General features: G+C 43.0%; 1 protein-coding gene across 1 annotated transcript; it reads right to left on the reverse strand.

The window, feature by feature from the left end:
- Positions 1-755: 755 nt before the first annotated feature.
- Positions 756-20,867, reverse strand: LOC116396353 (carnitine O-palmitoyltransferase 1, liver isoform-like). The gene is made up of 9 exons (XM_031870915.1): positions 19,109-20,867; positions 16,427-16,532; positions 15,106-15,222; positions 7,039-7,203; positions 6,700-6,828; positions 5,605-5,760; positions 5,370-5,483; positions 5,111-5,203; positions 756-4,357 (listed from the first exon to the last, which is right to left on the reverse strand). Exons 1-9 carry the CDS (start codon positions 19,327-19,329, stop codon positions 4,226-4,228), a joined length of 1,233 nt encoding a protein of 410 aa, XP_031726775.1. The 5' UTR covers positions 19,330-20,867; the 3' UTR covers positions 756-4,225.
- Positions 20,868-22,941: the final 2,074 nt, after the last annotated feature.

Below are 22,941 nucleotides of genomic sequence, written 5' to 3' on the forward strand. Positions count from 1 at the left end.
TAGGCCTCATTTGCGAAACCTTATTTGTTATATTTGTGAAAGGAGACTTCACTGCTTTTCTTACACCTGCAGTAGACCACGTTGGACCAGCTCCAGATCAAAAGAAGCCACTGACTGATCAAATCTGGACTAGAATAACCCAGACAGTTAAAGACTTTTCAAAACACTGAATTGTGAAACTTTTTACATGGCTGCAATTGTTTCTTGAGCGAGTCACGTTGCCCACAAGCGCGAACATGCAGTTGCAGTAGTCTGATGTGTGTCGTTAGTAGTCAGGAATGGACGCGTCGCCCACACGGGAAAAAAAAGGTGAGTTATGAGAAAATTTAAGACATGCATTTTTGATCATTTAAAAGCATGGGATACTTTGAGCGTTTACACAATGCCAACTTACAATGAGCATCGTCATTTTAACTATGACTCACTTCTCGAGTATTTTCCCTTGTTTTTCCTGCAGAGATGGGCTTCATACAGCAGGGGAACATTTTAAGCATTTATAAAAAATATATATTTTTTTAAAATTAAATTAAAGAAAGTACTCCAATCAGGAACTTTTTATATTTATATTTTCAAATCCTCATAGGTGATAACTTGTATTTAAAGAAATCCATCTTAAGCGGTAAAGTATTGTATTTAAAAATCCACTGAGGTTGTGTTTCAACTGACATTTAGTGCAGTGAGCCACGATCCCAAACAGCCTGGCAATATCCGGTTTTGCTCGATAGTTAAAGAACACAACAAATACAAAGGCCCTCTGGGGTCAGTAAGTATTTTTATTTCACATAACCATCACCAACTGTACATGGCCTCCATCACAAAGTCCACAATCTACATTTAAATAAGTTGCAGCGCGAGAACCGTTGACCGAAAACACAGCAGAATAAAAACATTTGGAGTATATTCATTAAAAACACATGATGCATGATACCCACCACTTCATTAAAAATGTTCAAGCATCACTATTAACCAAGACTGAAAAAACCCAGCAGTAACATTACACAGAAATAAACAATAAACAAATCTCCCAAAAACAAATCAGTCGGTGCCAATGTTCATTTACTCCGAACAAAGAAAACTATAAAACTGCTGCTAAACCGTCGCTGCTTTATCTGCGAGAGGCTCATTGTGCAAACTGTTGAACGCCTGATTCCATCAGATATTACTTGATGATGATAATAATATATGCGGCACATTGGAGTGGACTGAGGCACAGAATAGGTGAACAGGCTTTGTGGTTTTCTGGCAGGCTGAGGCGTGAAGTGAAGAGAAATTGACAGTAATGAGAATTAATCTGTATCACATCTGTCGTATTTAACTGAAGCTCCCAAACTGTGAACTTAATGAACCAAATATACTGATCACAATAAAACGTGACAAACTGGTTTAGATCCAAGTCGATGCGATTACCGGGGTAATAAACGGTTGTGGTAAAATTACAAATTAATAATGTAAAAAAAAATATGAGAAAAGAAAACTAAAAACTGTAAAAAAAATAAAATAAATAAAAAAAGCGTCGAGAGGTAGAGAGGTTGTTACAGTACATTGCTGCAGCTGTAGAAATGGTCTTCACTCGTCTTTTACTAACGTGAGGCCGGAGCCGCGAGGATCAGAGGGAACAAACGGCTTCAACAGTTTGGGAAATGAGCCGCTAACCGCCGAGCCGAAACGGAAGCCACCGTGGTCTGACGTCACTAAAATATGAAGCAAACAATCTCTAAAAAAAAAAAAGACATAAAGTTATGGTATAGTTAGAAAAACACGAGCGGAGATGTGAGACAATCTTTCTGACGTCATCTCTAATGTTTCCCATTAGCTCACGTAAAGTTTGAGAACTGTAAGAGCGTTAAATAGATCCGTTGTTTCACCGGCGCACATGAGACACACCAGTAACTGACGATAACAAGGCGCCTGCCTGAAGTACTTGTACACACACACACACACACACACACAAACAAACAAGACGGGTTAATACACGTTACACATGTTAGCATTGATCAAAAAAGAAAAATAAATTGCATTGAAATTGTTTTACTGAATGAATACTTTATTTCAGGCACACGTGTTTCCTATAATGCCTTCTGAGTATCTTATCTTTCACAAACCCGCCCCACCACTACTGCGAGTATCAACTGTAGATTTGACTTTGTTATTATAATGTATATGATTTATATTGGGATTATCCATTGCTCAACGACAAATTCGATTTTTTTTTTTGGGGTGGGCACTCCTGGTGTGACATTCGATGAAGAAAGAAGAATGTTTGAACAAGGATTCCACATCATCAATAATAATAAAAACTGTATAACACGCAGCAGCAGCTCTGCGTAGGCCTCTGACCACCTTCAGGTGCGTTTCATTCAACAGCAGCAGCCGTGTCTGTTGAGCTGAAGCATGTCCGTAGTTATCCAAAACATTCAACCTAAAACATCAATCTACTGAACGGACAATACAAAGTTAAAAAAAACAAAACGTAAAAACAATTATGAAAGAGTCATTTGCATTTATTTTTCTCCCTTTCCTTTCCTTCATTCCTTCCATCCTCTCAAGACGTTGGTCATAAATGGAATAATATCGGGGTCAGAGTCACCACCTGATCTCAAGATACGGCCTGAGTCACCAAACTACCGCTTTCATGCGGTTGCTAAATATGGAAAACAAGTGTCATCAGATAATCTGAATTGAAAGCAATGGAATTTAAGAATAGATTAAACGTGATGTAATGCTGAGGAGTCTTTTTGCCCCCCGGCTCCCGGGTGAACGCAGCACTGCTGCTCAGATAACATTAGAGCTGGCAGCCTTCCGGCTGGCACGCAGCTTTTTGCATGTGTACACATGTAAAAAGGTACAGGTTTGGGGTACTTGGCACTTTACTTGAGTATCTTCTGCTCAACTACATTTCAGAGGAAAATATTCTACTTTTTCCTGGACAGCAATGATCTGAGAGACAGAGTCACTGCTTACTTTTAACGAGCGACAACTTTAAAGCCCGCTTACATGTTGATTAATCATTTATTACAATATACAAGAAGTTAAAGTTCAGCTGCATAATGAATACTTTTAAGTACATGTGCTAATAGTATTTTTATTTAATGCAGGACTTTTACTTGGGGTGGAGTGTTTTTTACATTGTAGTATTGATAGTTCCTTTTGATCACAACACTGATTTGGCGTACTACTTTGGAGGAAATATTCAACACAGTAAATAGCATGTGTTGTATGAAAGACACAGTATCCTTTAGGATGCATTGTACTGCTACCTGTTTGTAAAGAAACTGTTGATTCAGGCCGTGGTACATGAGGTCAGGTGATGGGTAGAAGCAGCCCTGGAACTGATTAGACGAGGACTCTTTCTAGCTTGTGAACGTCTAGAATTAAATGACAATTTAAAAAAAGAAAAAAGTGTCTCTTCTGGTTGGAGATCTGCAAGTGACTCGTTCCCTTCATTGAGATTGATCTTATCCTCGTTTCACCTCCTTTTCCCCCTTCAAGCTTTTCTAAATCTGACAGCGGACATCAAAGTGTCAGTGTGTCGAGCCGCACAGAATCGCTTCTCGCCGACGAGCTGAAGAGACGTCGGCCATCACTTCTATTGAGATTTGTTGCATTTGTCAGGGAGATCTGTCTCCCTTTCTCCGTTTTTTATTGCCGTCATAATAACTTCCTTCCTCTGTGATGAGCCTGGCTCCCCTTTTCTTAAAAAAAAAGAGAGTTAAAAATACCGATCAACCATCACTGGTTTCATGTTCTCAGAGAGCAGGGACTTGAAGAATTTTGTAATCTCACGCTGTCTAGCTTTAACCTTCTCTAACAGACTCTCACCGTTAGTGCCCGTTCACACAGAAAAGGCTTTCAAATCGTTTTTAAATGGAAGAATGCAAATCATAACATTGTGCCACAGATCCCCCGTCATAAAGGGGCTCCTTGCGTCTTCAGCGTGCCTCGTTTTTTCTCTGCTTGATTGGAGCCTAACGGCCACGTCAGAGTTGCGGCTTAAATAAAAAGGTGTTGACGAAGAGCACCCGCCACTCTCTAACTAGACCGAGATCTCCTCGTTAAATTCCCTTTTTGTCAGTTGAAGTAACGCCTTTAGGTCAATCACAGAACGGGCGGTGCTTTAAAAATTACAGAATCTAGATATTGGGTTCTTAGTGGTTTCTCGGCTCAGCTCGGACGTCTTGAGGGGGAACATTTAGTCCACGTGGGGGGGAGCTGCTCTGCTCCACATTCAGAAGAGCTTCTTGGACTGAGGCTGGGCCGTGCCTTTGGAGGACGACGACGAGGTTTTGGGGTCAGTAGAGAGGAGAGTCATGATGTCTTGGAGAGCTTTACTTATCTGAGCTCCAAACCTGTGGGAGTCCTAAAAATGGAGAAAACAAAAGTATTAAAAAGAGGAAGAATGTCTAACATTGTGGGATGAAAGCCCGTAGAGAGAAGGAAGGAGAGACAGAAGTGGCTTCAGTTGTGTTAAGCTTCGTAGCCGTACCGATACTGATAAACAATACATCTGTAGGAAGCATTGTTATTATTTTGTGGGCAATATGGTCTAAAATGAACGCACCAAGTGGGACATTTTGCGCTGTAAAAATAAACTCGTCACCGCTCTTTGGTGGACAAACTAATGGAGACGCTGTTTCTTTATGATCTCAAACCCAGTTCGTCACTTCTGTGCAGCAACGTCTGGTAACGTCTCGGCCGCTGCATCTACACACAGATAGCTCGGTGCAGATAGGCAGCATTTCCCCCTAGCTTTATGTAATTCCCTAGATTTCACAGGAAAAACGAGAAGGGAAGTGACAACAGACGGCGATGCACTGCATCGATTCTTCTGCTCCGTCACGTGATTTGTGGTTTGAGCATGAATGAATGCTGACGCAATACTTCCGCACTGTGGGAGACAGCCAGACGGTCTCGTTACAAACCAGTTTTGCAGGTCTAGACGTCACCAGCTGGAATGAATTATGTTGACACGGATTTTAGGAATTTTCAAGTTCCAGGGATGCCGGCGATTAGTTGAACATGTTGGTCACAAATGTGCAGTCAATGTCATGAAAAGTAACAGAAAAGCAAACTTTAATACATTAAATAAGTAGATGATTGAGGCTTTACTTACAGTCTCGCTGCAGGAGTATTTGGACGACACGTGGAAGCTGATCATGTCCTCGCCCATGATGATGTAAGAAACCCCGTAACCATCATCAGCGACCTGACGTGAGCACAGAGGTAAAGTGAGATAAGCGTATGTACCTCGCACACCATCCACTGTGCACATATACCATTGTTTACAACCACACGGTCAGACTCAGACTATGTATTGTGTTCTTGCTGTTGACATATGCAGGTACAACTACAGGAAAGTGTGCGTCACTCACAGGTCCGAAGCCGCCGCCCAGCGATATGAAGTCGGGGTGGTTCTTCAGGTCGAACAGCTCCATCTGCTGAACCGGGGTCTGACTGGTGGAGAGGCGCCAAGGCTCCGACAAAACCTGGAGGAGGGGGGAAAAGAGAAGAGGGGGGGGGGGGTATGTTCTATTACAGATCTGTGCGTCAAAAAGTCTGAAAAGACTAAAATAGAGATGGAACATTTAACAAAAACCACAAGCTTACCTCTTTGAGGAAGGGTGACTCTACTCCCAAGTATTTGGACACCACGTACAGACAGAAGAGGTGTCGGTCGATTCCGGCTCCCGTCATGGCCAGTCGATAAAGGTTCTGGTGCCCCTCTGAGGCCAGTCGGAAGAGACGCTTGCATTGGTCCTCGGTCTGTCGAAACAAATCACATCTTTACCGACATCCCTAAGGGCGGGCTCACACCGAAAGCTCGGAATTCCGGAATCGAACCGACGAGAGGATGATACATCATTTTCAATATTCCAACTGGTCCGGTTTGCGTTATAAAAAGGCAAAACTCAAATGGTCAAAAACATTGTAAACAAAATGCCGTTTGATAATTGGTCAAACAGTTGCGTCGAGGTGCGATGTGCATCGCAAAGTTGTTGAATTTGACGCTAATGTAGTTAATTCCACCATGCTTTAATGCTACACCGGTTGACAAGGTACAGAAAATGAGTCGATAAAAGTCGTCACCTGTAGTAACAATGTGCTTTCCTAGCTGTGACAAGAGTGTGCTAATGAAGCATTAAGTGTTGTCAGCTAGCTTTCATGCTACAGCGGTGAAAGAAATTGTGTCCAACAGCGGGCTGGTGGCCAGCGGCAGCGCCGGGTCTAAACAGTCAGTCTATCACCAAAACAGAAAAAGATAACTTTTTTTTTTTTTGGTGCGAAATGGTGTTCACACCAGAAACTAACCGCTACAGATGACAGCAGTCCGGTACCACCCCTTCGAGGTGGACCAGATAGCGGCGGTTTAGTTTGCAGCCGAGTTCGAGTCCGGCATTCACACCAACCCGAACAAACCCGCACCAAAGGGGGGTTTAACCCCCCAGGGTCCGGTTCAACGCGACCAAACAAGGCTGGTGTGAACGTGACCGTAAATAGAATCACCTACAAATTATTCATACATGTTAGATTTACCAGAAGTACAAAACTGATGATTAAGGAGTCTGAGCCCATGTTAGTCTGTATTTCTTCCCTCTGACAATATGGTGAGGAACAATGGGGTCAGCAGGAGTTGAAAACAATTGTGTGAGCTTTCAATTTCAATGTTACTTGGAAGAGAGCATAATCTCGGACTTTGTGTACCTCTCCATTCTCCAGAGCTTCGACGAAGGCACTGGCCTCGTTGGAGCAGGATCGCACAGTCTCCGTCCGGCCCTCCCTGAACAGACGAGTCATCGACGCCTCGTAGGTCAGACAGAAACCACCACGGTCCTAGAGGAAGAAGAGAAGAAGATGCAAACATTTAAAAAAAAAAAAAAAAGAGCTTTTTCAATTTAATCTAATACAGATCGAGCTTTCATAGCATCAAATAGTAGAACTCAATCCAGCAGTGGACAGGGAACCAAACAACAACCATGTACAATCTTAAAAAAATATGCATTTCTGCACTCTACAATGTGTGTGAGCGTGTCGAAGCCTTACCCTGAAGTACGCCAGCTGTAAGCCGATCTGTATGAATGCGTCGGGGCTGACGCGTAGCTTCTTGATGCGTCCTTTTCCGAACTCTCTGAAGGGAAAGACGTGGCAGTCCACGTCATCCGCCAGCGCCTGGGCAACAGCCAGGGAGCTGCACACCTGAGCCTGAACCTGACAGACAGACGGACAGACAGACAGACGTGATCATTTCACTTGCATTGCATATGTTTTTAGGGCTCAAAGTCATCGCAGTGTTGACAGGTTACGCAGGCAGGCAGTGGAAATCTACTAGAGGATGTGAAGTGACTTTAGCCAAGTATGGGGGAATTTGCCCTCTCTGCAGTTCTTTCAAATCAGTTTCAACTTCCAAGTTCAACAATTACAGAGAAGTAGGACTCAGCAATAAGGATTGCCAGGGGCCAGCAAAATAGGTGAGTGAAATCAAAACATAAGATTTTTCCGGAGCCGATGAGGGAAGCAGCTACGGATGCCCCGATTGATCGTCTGCCCATCGTTAACGGACGATATTCAGTAAAAATATGCGATCGTGAGAACAGCATTAATGTCGTTACAAGTCGTTGGTCCCTGATAATACTACATCGTGAACAACAAATGAGTGCTAAAATCGGCAGGAGGAGAGCTGGTAACGCCAGCTAGCTGATGCGTTCAAGCTCTTTTCAGTAAAAATGAATACAAGGTGCAGGTGAATTATAACGTTATCGTGATGTGTTCAAACGGTAGCTTGTAAGATGTTGACTGGAAATGATTTTTTAGGACTGTGGTGAAAGACTTTGAAGACTTGTGTACCAGCTGTTGTGAAAAAAACGCAAACGATCATATATGGCTCACAGACGATGAGCAATTTGCTACGGTGGCAGAAAAACATGATCGGTGCCTCTCTAGAAGGAGCCATATTGCTTCCTTCTCTTCCCTCATTAAAAGATGGCGGTGGGTAAAGATGGAAGTTTATGAGCTGAAGTGCAAGCGAGCCTTTCGGTTATCGTGGAACCCGGAGTTTAGTTGGAGGATGAGGGCAAAACTCCAGATTCATTTACCTAAATAAGAATTAAAACATGATAATCAACTTTGGTCTTTGATAATCTCTAGTAAATGAAAGATAGATCGATCTATCTATACAATTTGTAGAGGGGCAAGTAAAAGCAAATAGATTTCTGAGCCACTTGCCCGACGGGAATGACAAAAACCATTCAGGTTGAACCCTGAGAAGCAGCCTGCTGGCAATGAAAATAATGCTCATTATATAAATATATAAAAGAAAAGAAAAGAAGAAAGAATCTAAGACAAAATGGTGCAGAAGTTAAAGTATTGGGATAAAATATACATAAAATAAAATGTAAATATTCGTGGTAGATGAGTGTACAATAATTGCAAAAATGAATGTAAACAGCATTACGCTCAAAACACCACTGTTCATAACTACAGCCTCACAGACTCATTTTTATTATTAATTCATCGGTTAACTTAAACAGAGTCAGGCTCACTTTTTGTCTGGTATCACTGAGAATTACATGAAATAATTCATCTTTTATTTCTTCTTTTTTTTTTAAAAACACACCAACCTAAGACAAGGATCCTCACACAGTGTGCACCTTTGTGAGGTCATCTCGGGCTCCATTTGTTTATTATGGTATTTGTGCGATATTCTCTTTAATGTCCGTGCACTCAAGAGTTCTAACGTTTCTGATAAATCTGCCTGGAAGTTGCCCGACATTAGCCGTTACTTTGTCGGCAGCAATTTGCACGTCAAATAGCACACAAGCGGCATTATCGTTATGGGCACACAGACGAACAGAAGAGGAAAGCAAGAGAAAGTGTTTCTGACAGATTCAAAAGATTGGCAAACGGGATGATGTGATCAAAAGAGGAAAGTGAAGCCGGGAAACAGTCAAATAAACAGGAAATGCAGTTTTAAAGACCACCCATTCCTCCTTCAGCACACACGCACGCACACACACGTTCCCTTTTCTGGAAAATATATTTTGCTGAAAGGGGAGGGGAATGTCAACAGTCCAGAGGAAGGGAGTCTATTGTTCACTACTGCAACGCTCTCTGAGCTTACCACAACAGTGTGCAGTCAGGTGGATGTGTGCGTCATTTTAAGATACCAGACAACTTAATACATACCCAATAGACAACCTTAACAATAACCAACCTTTGGACACGGTATAGATATAGATTTATAGATAGGGCTGCATGATGTTCTACAATATCTATTCTGGTATGGAACAGCACAGTAGTAGTCACCCTCTCTGGGGTACATTTCAAAGTCAAATGCATCGTTCTGGTGCACTTTGAGAGAAAAATGAAGATGCTAGATCTATGAAGAACTTTTAAAAAACTATTTGAACGTTGAATCCCCCCCTGCAGACTGTACAGACCCCACTCGAAGGGTAAATATGTTGGGTTCAATATGAAAGTGTTCAATATGAAATATTCAGTGAAAGTCTAGACGATAGCTACTGAAAGGGGAACACTGGATTATTCATGGGATACGAGGACCCTGCGAGCTTTCTTTTTGTAACAAGAAGTAACAAAACTGTAGCGTGACGCGATACCGTGCAGCACCACACACACACACACACACACACACACAGGTTTTAAAGAAACACTTTACAGCGAACACACGTCCAAAGTAGCTCTGAGAAACTTCAGCCAATGTACATCCGCATTCTACGATCGTGTGCTTTTGACATCTCATCACTCCCACGTCCTGCACGGGTATTATTTTTAGTGTGATTGCATCAAAATTCGTAGTACTCCGTCTTGAAGTCACAACTCAACTCTTCCATGTCCACTGCAAATAAATGTCAATAAATCTGCTTTCAAATGACAGAGGAAAGGCACCTTATGACTCCACAACTTGCCTGAGAATCATCAATTTGGGGGTTTTCTTCATTGCTATGAAGGTAATCCAGTGACAGTTGTGTGTGCGTCAGACTTTGAAAAACCTCCACTATAAAGTAGCTAACGTCTGCTTTTATGGCAAGTCGCTAAAACTCTGTCCAATAACTATCTACTGGAACTCTCCGTGTGTTTTCATGTCGAGTAAAATCAAACGCTACTTGCAGCATTATTTGTCCTTAACTCAATGATTCCACGCACTGCAACTCGATGAGGGCGAAACAAGAAAAAACACGCAGCAGTGAAGGGACTGTGACAGGAAAGTGAAAGGCTTTGCTGGTGAATGTCTCGATCACAAAAGACTTCTCTGGGCCGTTTCATTTTCCCTTTCTAGAGGGTGTGAGAGTATGAAACCACCCGTGTGCCCTGGCTGCCGGTCGCAGGGGAAAATCCCTGCCTCTCCCCCTGAGCAGAGCACGAGTAGACGGAGTATCTCATGCTGCAGCCGGGAAAACCACGGGACTTTTGCCAGAGGAAACCACCTCACAGTTTGTTTGTTTTCCTGGTTACATCACCGATAGATATTTACACCAGACATGAGACAATAAAAGCGTCCCAAGTGTCCTTGTCATATAAAACACGAAACATTTTATGCTTCGTAAACTAAACCTGGAAAGATTATTTTACTTCTTGTACTGTGAAATAAAAATGTAAGCTTGTTCAATACACACCACAAACACAACAAACAACACACACACACCACAAACACACACCACAAACACACACCACAAACACACACTTGGGTCATTCATTAATGCAGTGGTTCTCAAACTGTGGGTCGCGCGACGGTATTGCAGGTGGGGCGCAGGGGGAAATGCAGAATTGTTTTATTTCAAGAACTTTATTCATACAAACTTGAAATTCGCCATTTTGAATCAAAATATATCATCCACGTGAAACGCGTAGAGGTTTTTTTTTGGGGAGGGGGCGGTCAACTGGCCAGCCAGCGTTTCTCAGATTGGAGTGAGATAAGGAGAAAAGGTGATGTCGTGATCTTCACAATAAAACATCTCTGATGTGACGAGTCTTGGCCAATCAGCGTTCAGATGTCTACAGCGTCTTAATTTCCCTCCGTTAAAGTTACGTTATGTTCCGTTACCGTTCAGACTTGCTGGGTTAAGTTAACGTCCACTGCATGCGGAACTTTGTCGACTATTAACTTTCGTCATTATCACGATTTAGGAGGAACAAACGTAACGTGATGAAACATGCAGCCCCCCCGTGTTCCGGTTCAGTTCACGCGGTCACTCATTAACGTTAAACCAGAACACCGGCGCATCTGGTTGCAGGTTGTTTGTTTTAACTCAAAGTAGAATGAGGATGATTTCGTGGTCAGAATAACTTTCATGACCACGAAACATGAGGCCCAGATACTGATGAGATGATGAGGTCAAAGAGCTTCAGGGAGAGGAGGCTGGTTTGTGTGGCGCAGCTTGACGCAGGGCTGAGCTGTGAGTGGAGCTGGGCCTGGATAAAGGTGGAGCTGGGCCTGGATAAAGGTGGAGGTCTAAACAGACGTGAGTACTTCCTGCTGTCACAGTGTTTTAAATACATTGATAAGACAGGGTATGCTAAATGTAGACTCTGCTCCCAGGAGATGAACTACAGCAACAAGGGCTCACATGTCATCTCACTGTTCACTGTGCACACTGTTCACTGTAATGACCACAGCCAGTGTACTAACAGACCCAAGCGCAGCTATTATTATCACAGCTATTATTTTACTTTTAGAATGCTACATTTTAAAGCTCATATTTTAAATAAAATGCTCCAGATATGTGTGAGCATATGGCTCACACATATCTGCACTCATTTTGTTTTGCACAGGTTGCACGTTATTGTTGTTTTGAAAAGATATGCAGTGTAAAACTCAGTAAAACTCTTTATTGCCAAATATTTGAACTTGTTTTGTTTAGTTTTTCACAGGTTGCAGTTTATTGTTATTATCTTAGAAAGATATTCAGTGCAAAACAGGTTAATTTCAGCCACAATAAGCTATTTTTTGCCAAATATTAGTTATTTTTTGCACAGATTGAACTGTATTTGCATTGTTCTAACAAAGTGATTGCACATTGCGTTTGTTTTTGTCTGATGGAGCAATCTGGTTTACTTGAAAGTGATTGCAATTTTCTTTATTCTATTATTTGAAAAAGCACAGATGGAGGAGTCACACAATGTTGTTATTTCAATAAAAGTTCAACATGGACCATTTTGTTACAATTTTGTTGGGGTGGTGGGGCATGAACATTTTTCTTCCTCCAAAGTGGGGCGTGACAGAACCACTGCATTAATGGTTATCCAGTAGAATCCTACCAGTGCAATGAAAAGTAGATTAATTATTTACTTATCTGTTAAACGCACGCACGCACCTCTCAGTTTCAGGTTTATCATTTACTTATCTCTTAAATAAAGAAGAATTTTCCCACACACAGCAGTTCAACAGTCCAGTTTTCACTTTTATCATCACCGTGACACACCGATTCTCCTACTCCCCCGCTTTCCTCTTTCTCTGTCACGAAATCCATCTCTGGAGAACTTAAAACTAAATGAAAAATATGTCCCAACCTGCCAAAAGACTGGGAGGAATGTAACCCTGGGACAAGTTGGCTGACTTCATCGGCCACCGCACCTACCGCTATCACACGGAGGGTTAAGATGAGACACAGGCGAGCGGCACCGATTAGAGATGGATCTAAGAAGATTTTGTTGCTTGGGTTTGAAGGTTTTAAAAAGACAGACCTCCTGCATCATCACACCGAGGTCGACTCACCGGGTGCTCTTGGGACGCAAAGGAACTTTTTAAGCCGCCGCTAAAAGACCCACCGCTGACATCAAGTAACCGGGTCGTGACTTTTAGAAGGACACAAAGCCGTTCCTCAAGATAAATCATGTATTGAAAGCGGTTTCCTGTATTTGTTAACCTGGCCTGCAAACTGTGATAAAGGTATAAAAACACATTCTCTGAATGCGGATGTCAGAGAGGAAAAAGATAAGGAATCTGAGACCGGCCCAAAGGAGCGGGTCAAAACAAAAGTAGATTTAGACGCTGGAGGGGGGCCGCACTGCATCAAAGTTACGTATAAGAGTTGTACGGGCCGACAAAATGTATCAACTCAGCTCATCAGACGTGGCACATGCCGCCACTGAAGCTTTGGATTGGGTTCAATCCGCCTGCTCGATTACATGTTAAACTGCTGCTGAGATGAGGAAAAGATCAAACGTGGAAGCTTTTGGTCCCGTTTAGAACATGAGGCAGTGCTGCACGTCAGCCTCTTATGGCCGAAGTGAGGACTACAACAACAAAACATTTAAAAATAAGAGTTATGCTGGCAAAAAAAAACCTGCCAAAACTTTTTCAAAATAACGTTTTGAAAAACAATAATGTTTGTTTTCTCACTTGCCTATCCTTGAATGTCTGCTATGCTTGTGGTTTCGTTTTGAGCTCACCTATGTGCGGATGCCTGTGCCTCTCATTAGACTACTTGTTAGCATCCTGTGTGCTGTTGATACAAAGGAAGGGGGCTGAATAAAGTCTCAAATCCTTTGTGAAAATTGTTTTCGTCTTTCCACTGACACAATGCATTTTGAATACTTGCTAATTGCTGGGACATATGCAGGCTCACGTTTGTTTTAGGGGCAGTCCCTCAAAACAGCTTCGTTCCAAAAGCAGGGAGGGTTCTGCCTCAAAGAGGAACACCACACTCTCACCCTCACTTACAGAGCACTACTAGTATTGTTTTTGCACTGTACACATAAACGCATACATAGATTGGTGACTTTTCCAAGATGTGACTTTTCTGCTCTGCATCAGCGCGTGTGTGCGTCTGCTTTGATTTGAAAGTTTGAAGACGACTGTAACGTTAACCGAAATTCGCCGAAGGTCAACCAGTTTGTAGCCAGGAAAGAAAATAATACCCACAGGGCTGGGTCAAAATGACCAATTTTGGTTGACAATTAATTGCCACAAAACTCATCGGCATGAACGATTTAACAGTCTATTCCTGTCTATTTAATGTTGTGTTTGGCTCTGTAGGTAGACCTAAATACATGATCATACCAACGCCTGCTAATGGAAATGATGCAATCAATAATCTTCAAAGAGTTTGCTCAACAAACGTTTCATCTGGGCTCTGCTGCACATACTGTAGATTCCTGTTAAATAGATATTCTGAAACAGTTGTGCCGGCCGAGGTAACGTTATGAAAACATGGGGAAGACAGTTAATCGACGTTGAAGGAGGCGGGATTATATTTTGAAAAGTTAACATGCGATGCGGGAACACAAAGCCGGTGTTAAGGTCCGCCTCCGCGAAATGTGATGGCTACGGTGTGCTGACTGTTGAGATTTGACCACAAGTCATACATATCTGATCCTTTAGCAATGTGCATTCCATTCAGGTGTAGACCGGTACATTTAGTACCACTTAGTTTGGCTCACTGGCAAAAGTCAATGCAATGGCGCAATTAGATGCCATGTGCTTTTATGAGCAAGTTGTCTGTTGTGGTCAGAGAAGTCCGACATCCCTGACCGCATGTGCAAAATTGATTTTCTCGGGGGGAAAAAAACCCACAAGAGGAAACTGGTCTTTGCTGTGTGTGCAGGATGCGGTTGCACCGACAGGCGGATGCCACTGATGATTATCTCCACGGTGGCAGAGTGGCGTTGTAACGGAAGCCGGGTTGCCTCTATTCGTGTTAGCTAGCCCCAATTAACACAGCGTTAGCATGTGGACTGCTAGGCGGCGATCCCGGCCCCAGACTCTGATTTACTTTCATAGCTCCTTTAAAAAAAAAAAAAAAAAAAGATACATTTGAACTGCTCAGGAAAGCACAGTGTTAAGAGGCCTCGCTCCAAAACTAAATGAAACCAGTGGGAAGAACCAGGCATGTTCATAACAACATACGACGGGATGGCAGCCGTTCACAAGCGGGTGAGTTGGGATGAATCCGCGAGAGATTGTTCGAGCACGTCGGCTGCGTGACGTCCTCAAGTGGATTGCAAACAACCCGTGCAGCCCCGCATACTCTTTGGACTTGTGTGTGCTTGTCCAGGCAGGTACGAGAATGTAACCAGTCGGGCGTGTTCTTAACCAAGTATACGGCTGTAACGGCACACACGAGGGTCAAACACATCTCCCCAGGGTGTACGTACCTCTGAGGGGATGTCCCAGGCGAGCCTCTGGGGAGACGGTAGCGAGCGGTCCACGTCGCCTTTACAGTGCCCGTCCTCAGTGTAGCCCAGCTGGAAGGCGTCTGTGGCCAGGGTGTACTGGAGAGGGGAAGAGACATGCTCGTGTTAACATACAAATATATACTTAGACAAAATACAACTGAAATGACCCTAACCCATTCATTTTCTCTATGAGGAATTTTCATTTTGTGTTGCTTTTAGTCGTCTCTGCGGAAAAAACTGGTTGCGTTTCTGAGCACCAGATTCCCTTTCGAAAACCTCTAATTTTGCAGCAGCAGGGTCCACCAGTCCGCCCCTGTGCAGTCCTGGTTCTGATGATCCCGTGCCTCCCTTCAGCCCCCAGCGGGCCCAGCTATGTGGCCTGGGCCTCCGAGAATAACCATGAAGAAAAAGCCAGTTTTCTCACTGATGGTCTCGTTTACTTTAGCCAGTCAGATAGGAGGCATCAGTATTCAGTTTCATAAGCAGTTAAAAAGTTCCTCACATTAACTTTAAATGTCACTTTCCTTCATTTTGTCATGTATACGTGGTCACAGAAAGGTCACAGCTGAGCTGTCTTCATGGACACATAATCCACGCGTTTCCTGTACGTGCTTCTTTTCATCGTAAACTACTGACAATGGAATTACTTACTACATTTCCCCACGTAGCTGGTAACTCGGTATCGCATGAAAAAAAGAGAAGAAAATTCCACTTAGATCTCAGCAGAAGTGCTTCACCGCAGTAGGCCTGAAAATGTAGCAGTTGTATTGCCTGATTAGCGCTTCAGCGGGCCCACATGGGGGGCCTTTCCATAACTCAGGCACCCACGCCATTACCAGTGGACATGTGATGCATTTGTACAAACAATGAGCCATGAGACCACAGATGTTCTCCCCATCCGTGTACAAGGTGCATCATTCCAGATGTTTTGCCGGTTTCCACACCGTGGTGCCGCCGCCATATTTCATTCAGCTGTGCATTTGATTGTTGGACTGACAAAACATGGAGTAGCTGAAGTATATATTTTCTTATTCTGGCTCACTCCAGCTGCTGCGTAGAGTGGGAGTAATTTGAGAATGAGCAGCTGTGGTGTCGGCCGCAGAGTCATTCATTTCGAATCCTTCTTTAAACACATCCACTTCTCGGAAACGGCTCTCTCGCTCAGGCAGTGTTTCACTGTTTCACTCCCGTGAGTCATGAGAAACAATCCAATTGGATCAATGCTAGTAAGCAGGGACACATTTGTGAGACAAACAAAACCCCGGAACACACGACCACACACACACACGAGAACACGAACCTCCCAAAGGTGAGCCACTGTCGGTGCGTCCGCCCAGGAGTGCTCTGCATTCAGTCCACTCTTCCCGTTCTTGTAGATCACAATGGAGAAGGATTTATCAAACCACCTGAGGGGCGACAGCAGAGAAAGGGAGGAAATATTATCTTGAGAAAAAAACAGCTATGAATTTAAGAAACACACAAAAAATAGATGCAGAAGGATAAGTACAATGTAACACTGCTACAAACACAGGGGATTGGCAGTGCTTCCTATAGGCAGAGTAGATTGATAACGCCTTGCACAGGTTGGCTACAATGATTTTCACCATTGACTATTAAACCGTCAGAACCCTGAGCAGCTTCGGGGCCTTCCCGTCAGATTCTACTCACCGTGGCCTTGTTTCTCACTGCAACATGTTAAGTCCTGCACCTCTAAAACAGCAGAACCACAGATAGAAGTAGAGAGAACTCAAACATGTCTTTTGTGCAGTATGGCATTCAAAACAAATTGACTTGCCTTTGGAGTCAGCCTAGTTATTAAAAAGGAGAGCAGCTGTGTTGTTATAAGCAGTGGTGTATAAAGTACTCAAAAGCCACACTTGAGTAAAAGTAAAGATACCTTACTGGAAAACTACTCCAGTAAAAGTAAAAAGTCACCTATTAGAATACTACTTGAGTAAAAGTCTTAAAGTATCTGATATTTATTGTACTTAAGTATCAAAAGTAATTTTCTGATATTAAATGTACTTAAGTATTGAAAGTAAAAGTACAAGTAAATGCTGTTAATAAAAAAGCAAAGCGTCAGAATTTTGAGAATTATGAAGTTTATTCTTTTAAGTGCTGTGGCACCATGACCAAGGACATGGAGCTGTGTTGAAAATAATTGGGTTGGCTGTGATCCATCCAGGAGCAACAATGTTCAACATAATATATTGTACATAAGTATACTTTTGCATCTGCTATGAACTTATCATCATAATTCTCCGAAAAGCAATATGACACTATGAAGGAGTTGTAACAGTGGGTTTATAAGTATGCTCATTCCGACTAGAGGATGTAGAGGGCAAATGCATAATATTGTGTTCAGCAGAATATATCCACTTGATGCATCAGGTCAGTGTTGTGAGAAAGGACACCTGCCTTGTAAACTCCTATGGGCCTGATTTGAACACAATAGGCAAAGGTTTTGCTCAAGCTGAATCTGCAATTGGGCGACTGCTACCATCATAACTCCATCTGATCATCCACAAAATGACTCAAATATCAAAACATGATCAATACTAAAGCAGCAACCCAGTCATTACTTGAAACTGAAAAATGTCCTGTTCATCTTCAAAAGAAGTTGGTTTTCAAAATTGCGAGAATTCCGTCTCGCTCTTCTTGGGCTGAAGACTAGTCCTGCGATGCTAACTAGCCTTTCACAGGCCGCTGAGGCAGGTAGAGGTGCGTTCAGCTTCACAGACAGCTTGCGGACAGCTGGGAAGGATTTCCCTAATGCTAACCCTAATGCTAACCCTGATGCTGACACTAATGCTAACCCTGATGCTAACCCTGATGCTGCGTTCTCGCGGCTCCTGTCAATCCTATGGTGTGGTGGCTAGCTATAGCTAACGTTAGCCAACTAGTGCTGCACAACTGTCAACACTTCCTCAGCTCACTAACTCGCTAGCGATCCACGGGTGTTGGTCTTCGTCACCACCGTCGTTGGTTGCGGGAGTAGCAGGTGCTTCCATTTCTGCTTCCGTCATGAAATCAGTCATCGTAGAGTGGAATTATACTAATGTAGTCGCTCGCTAGCTATAGCATATAGCATCCTGGGCATCACTGGGAATCAAAACACCGCGGCTTTGAGAGCACTTGTTTGCAATTGCGCATTAACGTGATTAACCAATGATTTAACTTGCAAGCTAGGACCACTGATTCACCAAACCTGCTTGCTTGCAGTCTCTGTTCCACCACAGTCCCCGACGCTGGTCTCATGATTCATTTTGTTTCTAAAGATAGATTTGATTTTGTAGCGAGTAACGAAGGTTTCAGGGGAAATGTATCAGAGTAAAAGTATCAGTTTTCTTTGCAAAATGTAGTGAAGTAAAAGTCAACAGAAATATAAATAGTAAAGTACAGATATCCAAAAAAAACGACTTAAGTACAGTAACTTCGTTACTATACACCACTATTATAAGTCATTTTGAAGCTGCAATCCCACGACCACTCTAGCCAACACATCTTAACAATACTCGTTTCTTCACTGTGGGGAGATGACCAAGGCTCTACACTCCAAACACACTCCCCGTAGGAATGCTCTCATAGTCACATTTGTTGTTGGCATTGAAACAGTAGTCAACAATAGTGAGCTATTTAAACATTTCTGCGGTTGCCGTTCAAGAAAGACTTTGTTTACATACAAGAATGTTCTTTTTTTAATTAAAAGTCTCTTTTTTTCCCCCCTCACTAAATCCTAACGATACCCACCCCTACTCGCTATAGATATCGAACCTTTTACATTTTTACAACCTCCACTTACAAGGGTTCAAAAGGTTGGAGCCAGTTGCTCTGTGAGGCTGCAAATGTTTACATCAGCACAACACAAAGGCTCCATCAGGGGTTATTTGGGGATTTGAAGCCACCCAAAAGCAGGATGACGTATCTCTGGTTGCGATCTGAACGCCCATCTAATTTCTTTCCCCCGCGTGTCCTCGCTCACCTATCGTAACATTTCCCGTGCAGCAGGGACTTGGCGTAGCGGTCCAAGTTCCCCGCCGGGTCCTCCCCCCTCATGCCTTGCTCCTCGTCGTCCAGTGTCACGAAGAAGGCCGCCCTCTCGATGGAGTCCAGTGATCGCTTGTTGATGCCGGAGCTGAAGTGCTGCTCCCTCATCTGGAACCAAGGAACCCTGAGGAGGGGGGGGGGGGGGGGGGAACACATGTTAACACTAAAGCTCCATTCATGACGTTGACATTCAAATCCTAAATCAACATTTTTGCATCGTCTATTCTACACATTTGTTCGTTTTAGCCTCTTTAGCTGCGGTCAAATAACAGTTTGCTCTCCCGCTGACACAAAGGGCGGCACGTGATAATGAGATGCAGATCAGCTACATATTCATAGAAAATAAAGATGACTTTTTAGGAACATATATGGAAACACAATTGAAATTGTGCTCCGAGGGAATTATTTTCAGCTTTATGAGTGGCGTTTATGATAGCTCGTTTCTCTGATGCATTACATCATTTACCAGAATAAGACAAATGTATTAATACCACAGGAAACAGATGCACCGTTGGCCACTCTGACTATCTGAGTCACCGATCAGATGATCTTACATCATCCCATCAGCCATGAGGAAACACAGCACTTCAAAGCAGCAGCAGGACTCGGGCCACAGGATGTGAGCCGTCATTAAGTTAAAGCAGAGACAACAAATACATGGGTGCGATTGTTTTTCTTGCATTTTGCTCAGACAGTTAAACGGATTCTTATCGCTTCTGTCCATTGACATGAGCACACTCTTGTTTTTGTAAACAATTAGACAAACACACACTTCCTTGTCCTTGTCGTCATTCTCCTCGTTACAGAAACGCTTCACTGATACCAGCTCCCCTGCCCGTGTTTGTGCTCTTTTCTTCTGACCCTTCATCACCTTTCCAAAGTACAGTGGACATCAAGAGTGTGTTTAGCAACTAGCAGAGACACCAACATTGCTCATCTATCACAGAAGGGTTGACAAAGCAATATACGACTTCCACTTTTTTCCAAGGAACGTCCCCGGTCACAAGTTGTCTTGCTTTCCTTCTAAACCTTTACTAAAAACAAGAAGTGTGATGAATGTTAACGCTTCAGCAGTTGAGTGTATCTGAAGCCTAATATTTGAACATATACAGTAATATTATGACGACTTCGTATGGGTTCAGTTCATCTGTAAAGTTCTGGGTACACCTGCAAAATTACAGAGCTACTTAAGCTACAATCTCTGAACCCATCGGCTGTCGGTCTGACGACGGATGAATCTCGGAGGCAAGGGGCTATATTTCTGGGGTTCTGGTGTCGACCGCAGATGTCCGGGGAAAGACTTATTTTCTAGCTCGTTTACAGTCTGATTAGCAACTTGAGGTGCGAGACTGAAGTCGATTGTTCCACAAGCGGCCAAGTTAATTCCAAACCAATAAAAAGCTAAATTATCGTCAGACAAAAGCCGGTGCGTTCCCAGACTGCATTTCGGCCAATGCGTTCAGCCTCTTCTGCGCTCCACGTGGACGGTTAACTTGTATTCAACCAAAGCCTGCTCGAACGAGATCGGTCAATACTACACAGACGACAAACGGGAAACCAGAACACTTCCGATGCCAAAATCTTGTCCCGTTGCCTCCAGATTCTACACGCGAATGCAGAACCTGTTTATAGAGATTACTTCAGCTATAACCAGGCAACAACCTCGGGTCTGAAAAGTGAAGCTTGCATAGTATAGAAGTCTATGAGAAAATGACTACTTCTCTCTTGATTTGTTACCTCAGTAAACATTGTAAACATGAGTTTATGGTCTCAATCTCTAGTTTCAAGTCTTCTTCAATACAGCATGATGTTCATTTAGTAAATTATGATCCATTAAAAATAGTCCATAAAGCAGGCTATGCTTTAGGGCGGGGCTAGCTTGTGATTGACGGGTCCCTACCACATCTTTCTAAAAGTTGTCCGTGTTTTTGTCATACAACTTTAGCCCTTTCAGTGCGTTTTCAGTTCATGAAAGTTGATTGTAACTTTTTCTTGGTTGCCTAAAAATGTCTAATTCAGCGTTGGGTTGTATGGAGCTCCACCCTCTCGGGTCACTTATGGTTGCCAAAAGCTAAGATGCCGACTGTCAAAATGTTGAACTCGAGCCTTCTAAGCCGTGGAAATTGGCAGTGCACAAAACAAATCCTAAAATCATGTGTGATGATGGCTTAGAACTGAAACGTTTTGGCCCATAATAAATAAGAAGAGCCTGTATGAGTGAGTGCCGGGTTTCTGTGTCTGTTACTCCAAACCATAGTCCACAACCCAATGGGTGGCACCGCAGTGACCCCGTCCACTTCTTGCATACAGCCTATGGCCATAACCATTCTATACTATTGTAAAACTTGAATTTGTAGTAAGTAGAAAGTAGGAAACCTGAAACACCTCATGTCCTCGTCTTAAATTCATCAAGAGTACCAAATCATACTACAGGAACATGTCACAGACTTCAACTACTGTGAAGTGCTGCTGTGGAATGTGATCTAAAGTACGGAGGTGGTGGTGGAGAGCACAAACACTGAAGACACAGAAACTAAATTTGTCAGTGTGAAGGATTTCAGTATTAAAAGCATTATTATTAGGATTAATAACACCCCCAGTGGTGAATGAAAGTGTCACAATAATAACATGTCAAAATATGTTAAGTCACAAAATGTTTACTTATGGACTGTATTATATGTTTACAATATTCTTACTTATAAAGGATATTATATGTTACAGTATTTTACTCCTTGAATGCATTAAACCATAGAAGTAGTCACTAAAGGTGTTAAAACACTGTATGAATAGTTTTGAGGGTCAGAAAGAGATCATTTTGAGTGAGGCTTTCCAGAGGTGCAGCAGAGAACAGCAGGATGGACAACTGACCAGCAGGTCACAGAGGAGGAGGAGCTCAGGATGTTTTGCTACAGGATCGATCCAGGGAGGGGACAGAATTCAAATGGAGCCAATCACTGATCGATGGAGGATCATTCAGACGTTTTGGGACAGTTTCCGACTTTCAGGAGATATAAAAGACAATGTTCTACAGAATATCGCCAGACCACTTCTGCCCCTCTTTTTCAGCACCTGGAATGGCCAGACCTGTGAGGAGGACGCGTGCATGTGGTCTCTGCTCTTAAGAACATTACTATATAGTTGATTTAGATTGCAAGTGTTTTAAACCGGATCCAGTAACTTTTTGGGTGCGCCTGCGCTGTAAGAAGTCAACAGAGCAGAGCATGGTCCAGCGGCCTAGCAAGCTCTCATCCTTGTCCTAGCCTTAACATCAGAGAAATCTGTGGGGAAGAAAAACGCACCCACGAAAGGCAGCGCTGGCAATAGACGTGCTGTCACAGCATAAAAACATCCGGTTGTGATACACTAAACAAAATGGGTTTGCGACTTCCAGGTCACAAAGAGACCTCTCTGGCAGACTTGGGCCGGTTGAGCGAGGTCTACTGCACACAGATCGAGTCCATCATGTCACAGGGAAGAACGCCAAATAGACTTGCGAATGCTTTTCTGTGTTCATCCAAACTTCCTGGCACTCTATACTGGAAGGGCAAAACTATGTTGGCCCTGGACGATCTGATTGCAAAACTGCTCAACTGAGGAGGATATACAGTTGTGTGAAAAAGTGTTTGCCCCCTTCCTGATTTCTTATTTTTTTGCATGTTTGTCACACTTAAATGTTTCAGATCATCAAACAAATTTAATTATTAGACAAAGATAACACAAGTAAACACAAAATGCAGTTTTTAAATGAAGGTTTTTATTATTAAGGGG

Source organism: Anarrhichthys ocellatus, unplaced genomic scaffold (assembly GCF_004355925.1).
Source record: "Anarrhichthys ocellatus isolate YVR2014 unplaced genomic scaffold, GSC_Weel_1.0 scaffold55, whole genome shotgun sequence".
In the NCBI taxonomy this organism is placed as follows: domain Eukaryota; kingdom Metazoa; phylum Chordata; class Actinopteri; order Perciformes; family Anarhichadidae; genus Anarrhichthys; species Anarrhichthys ocellatus.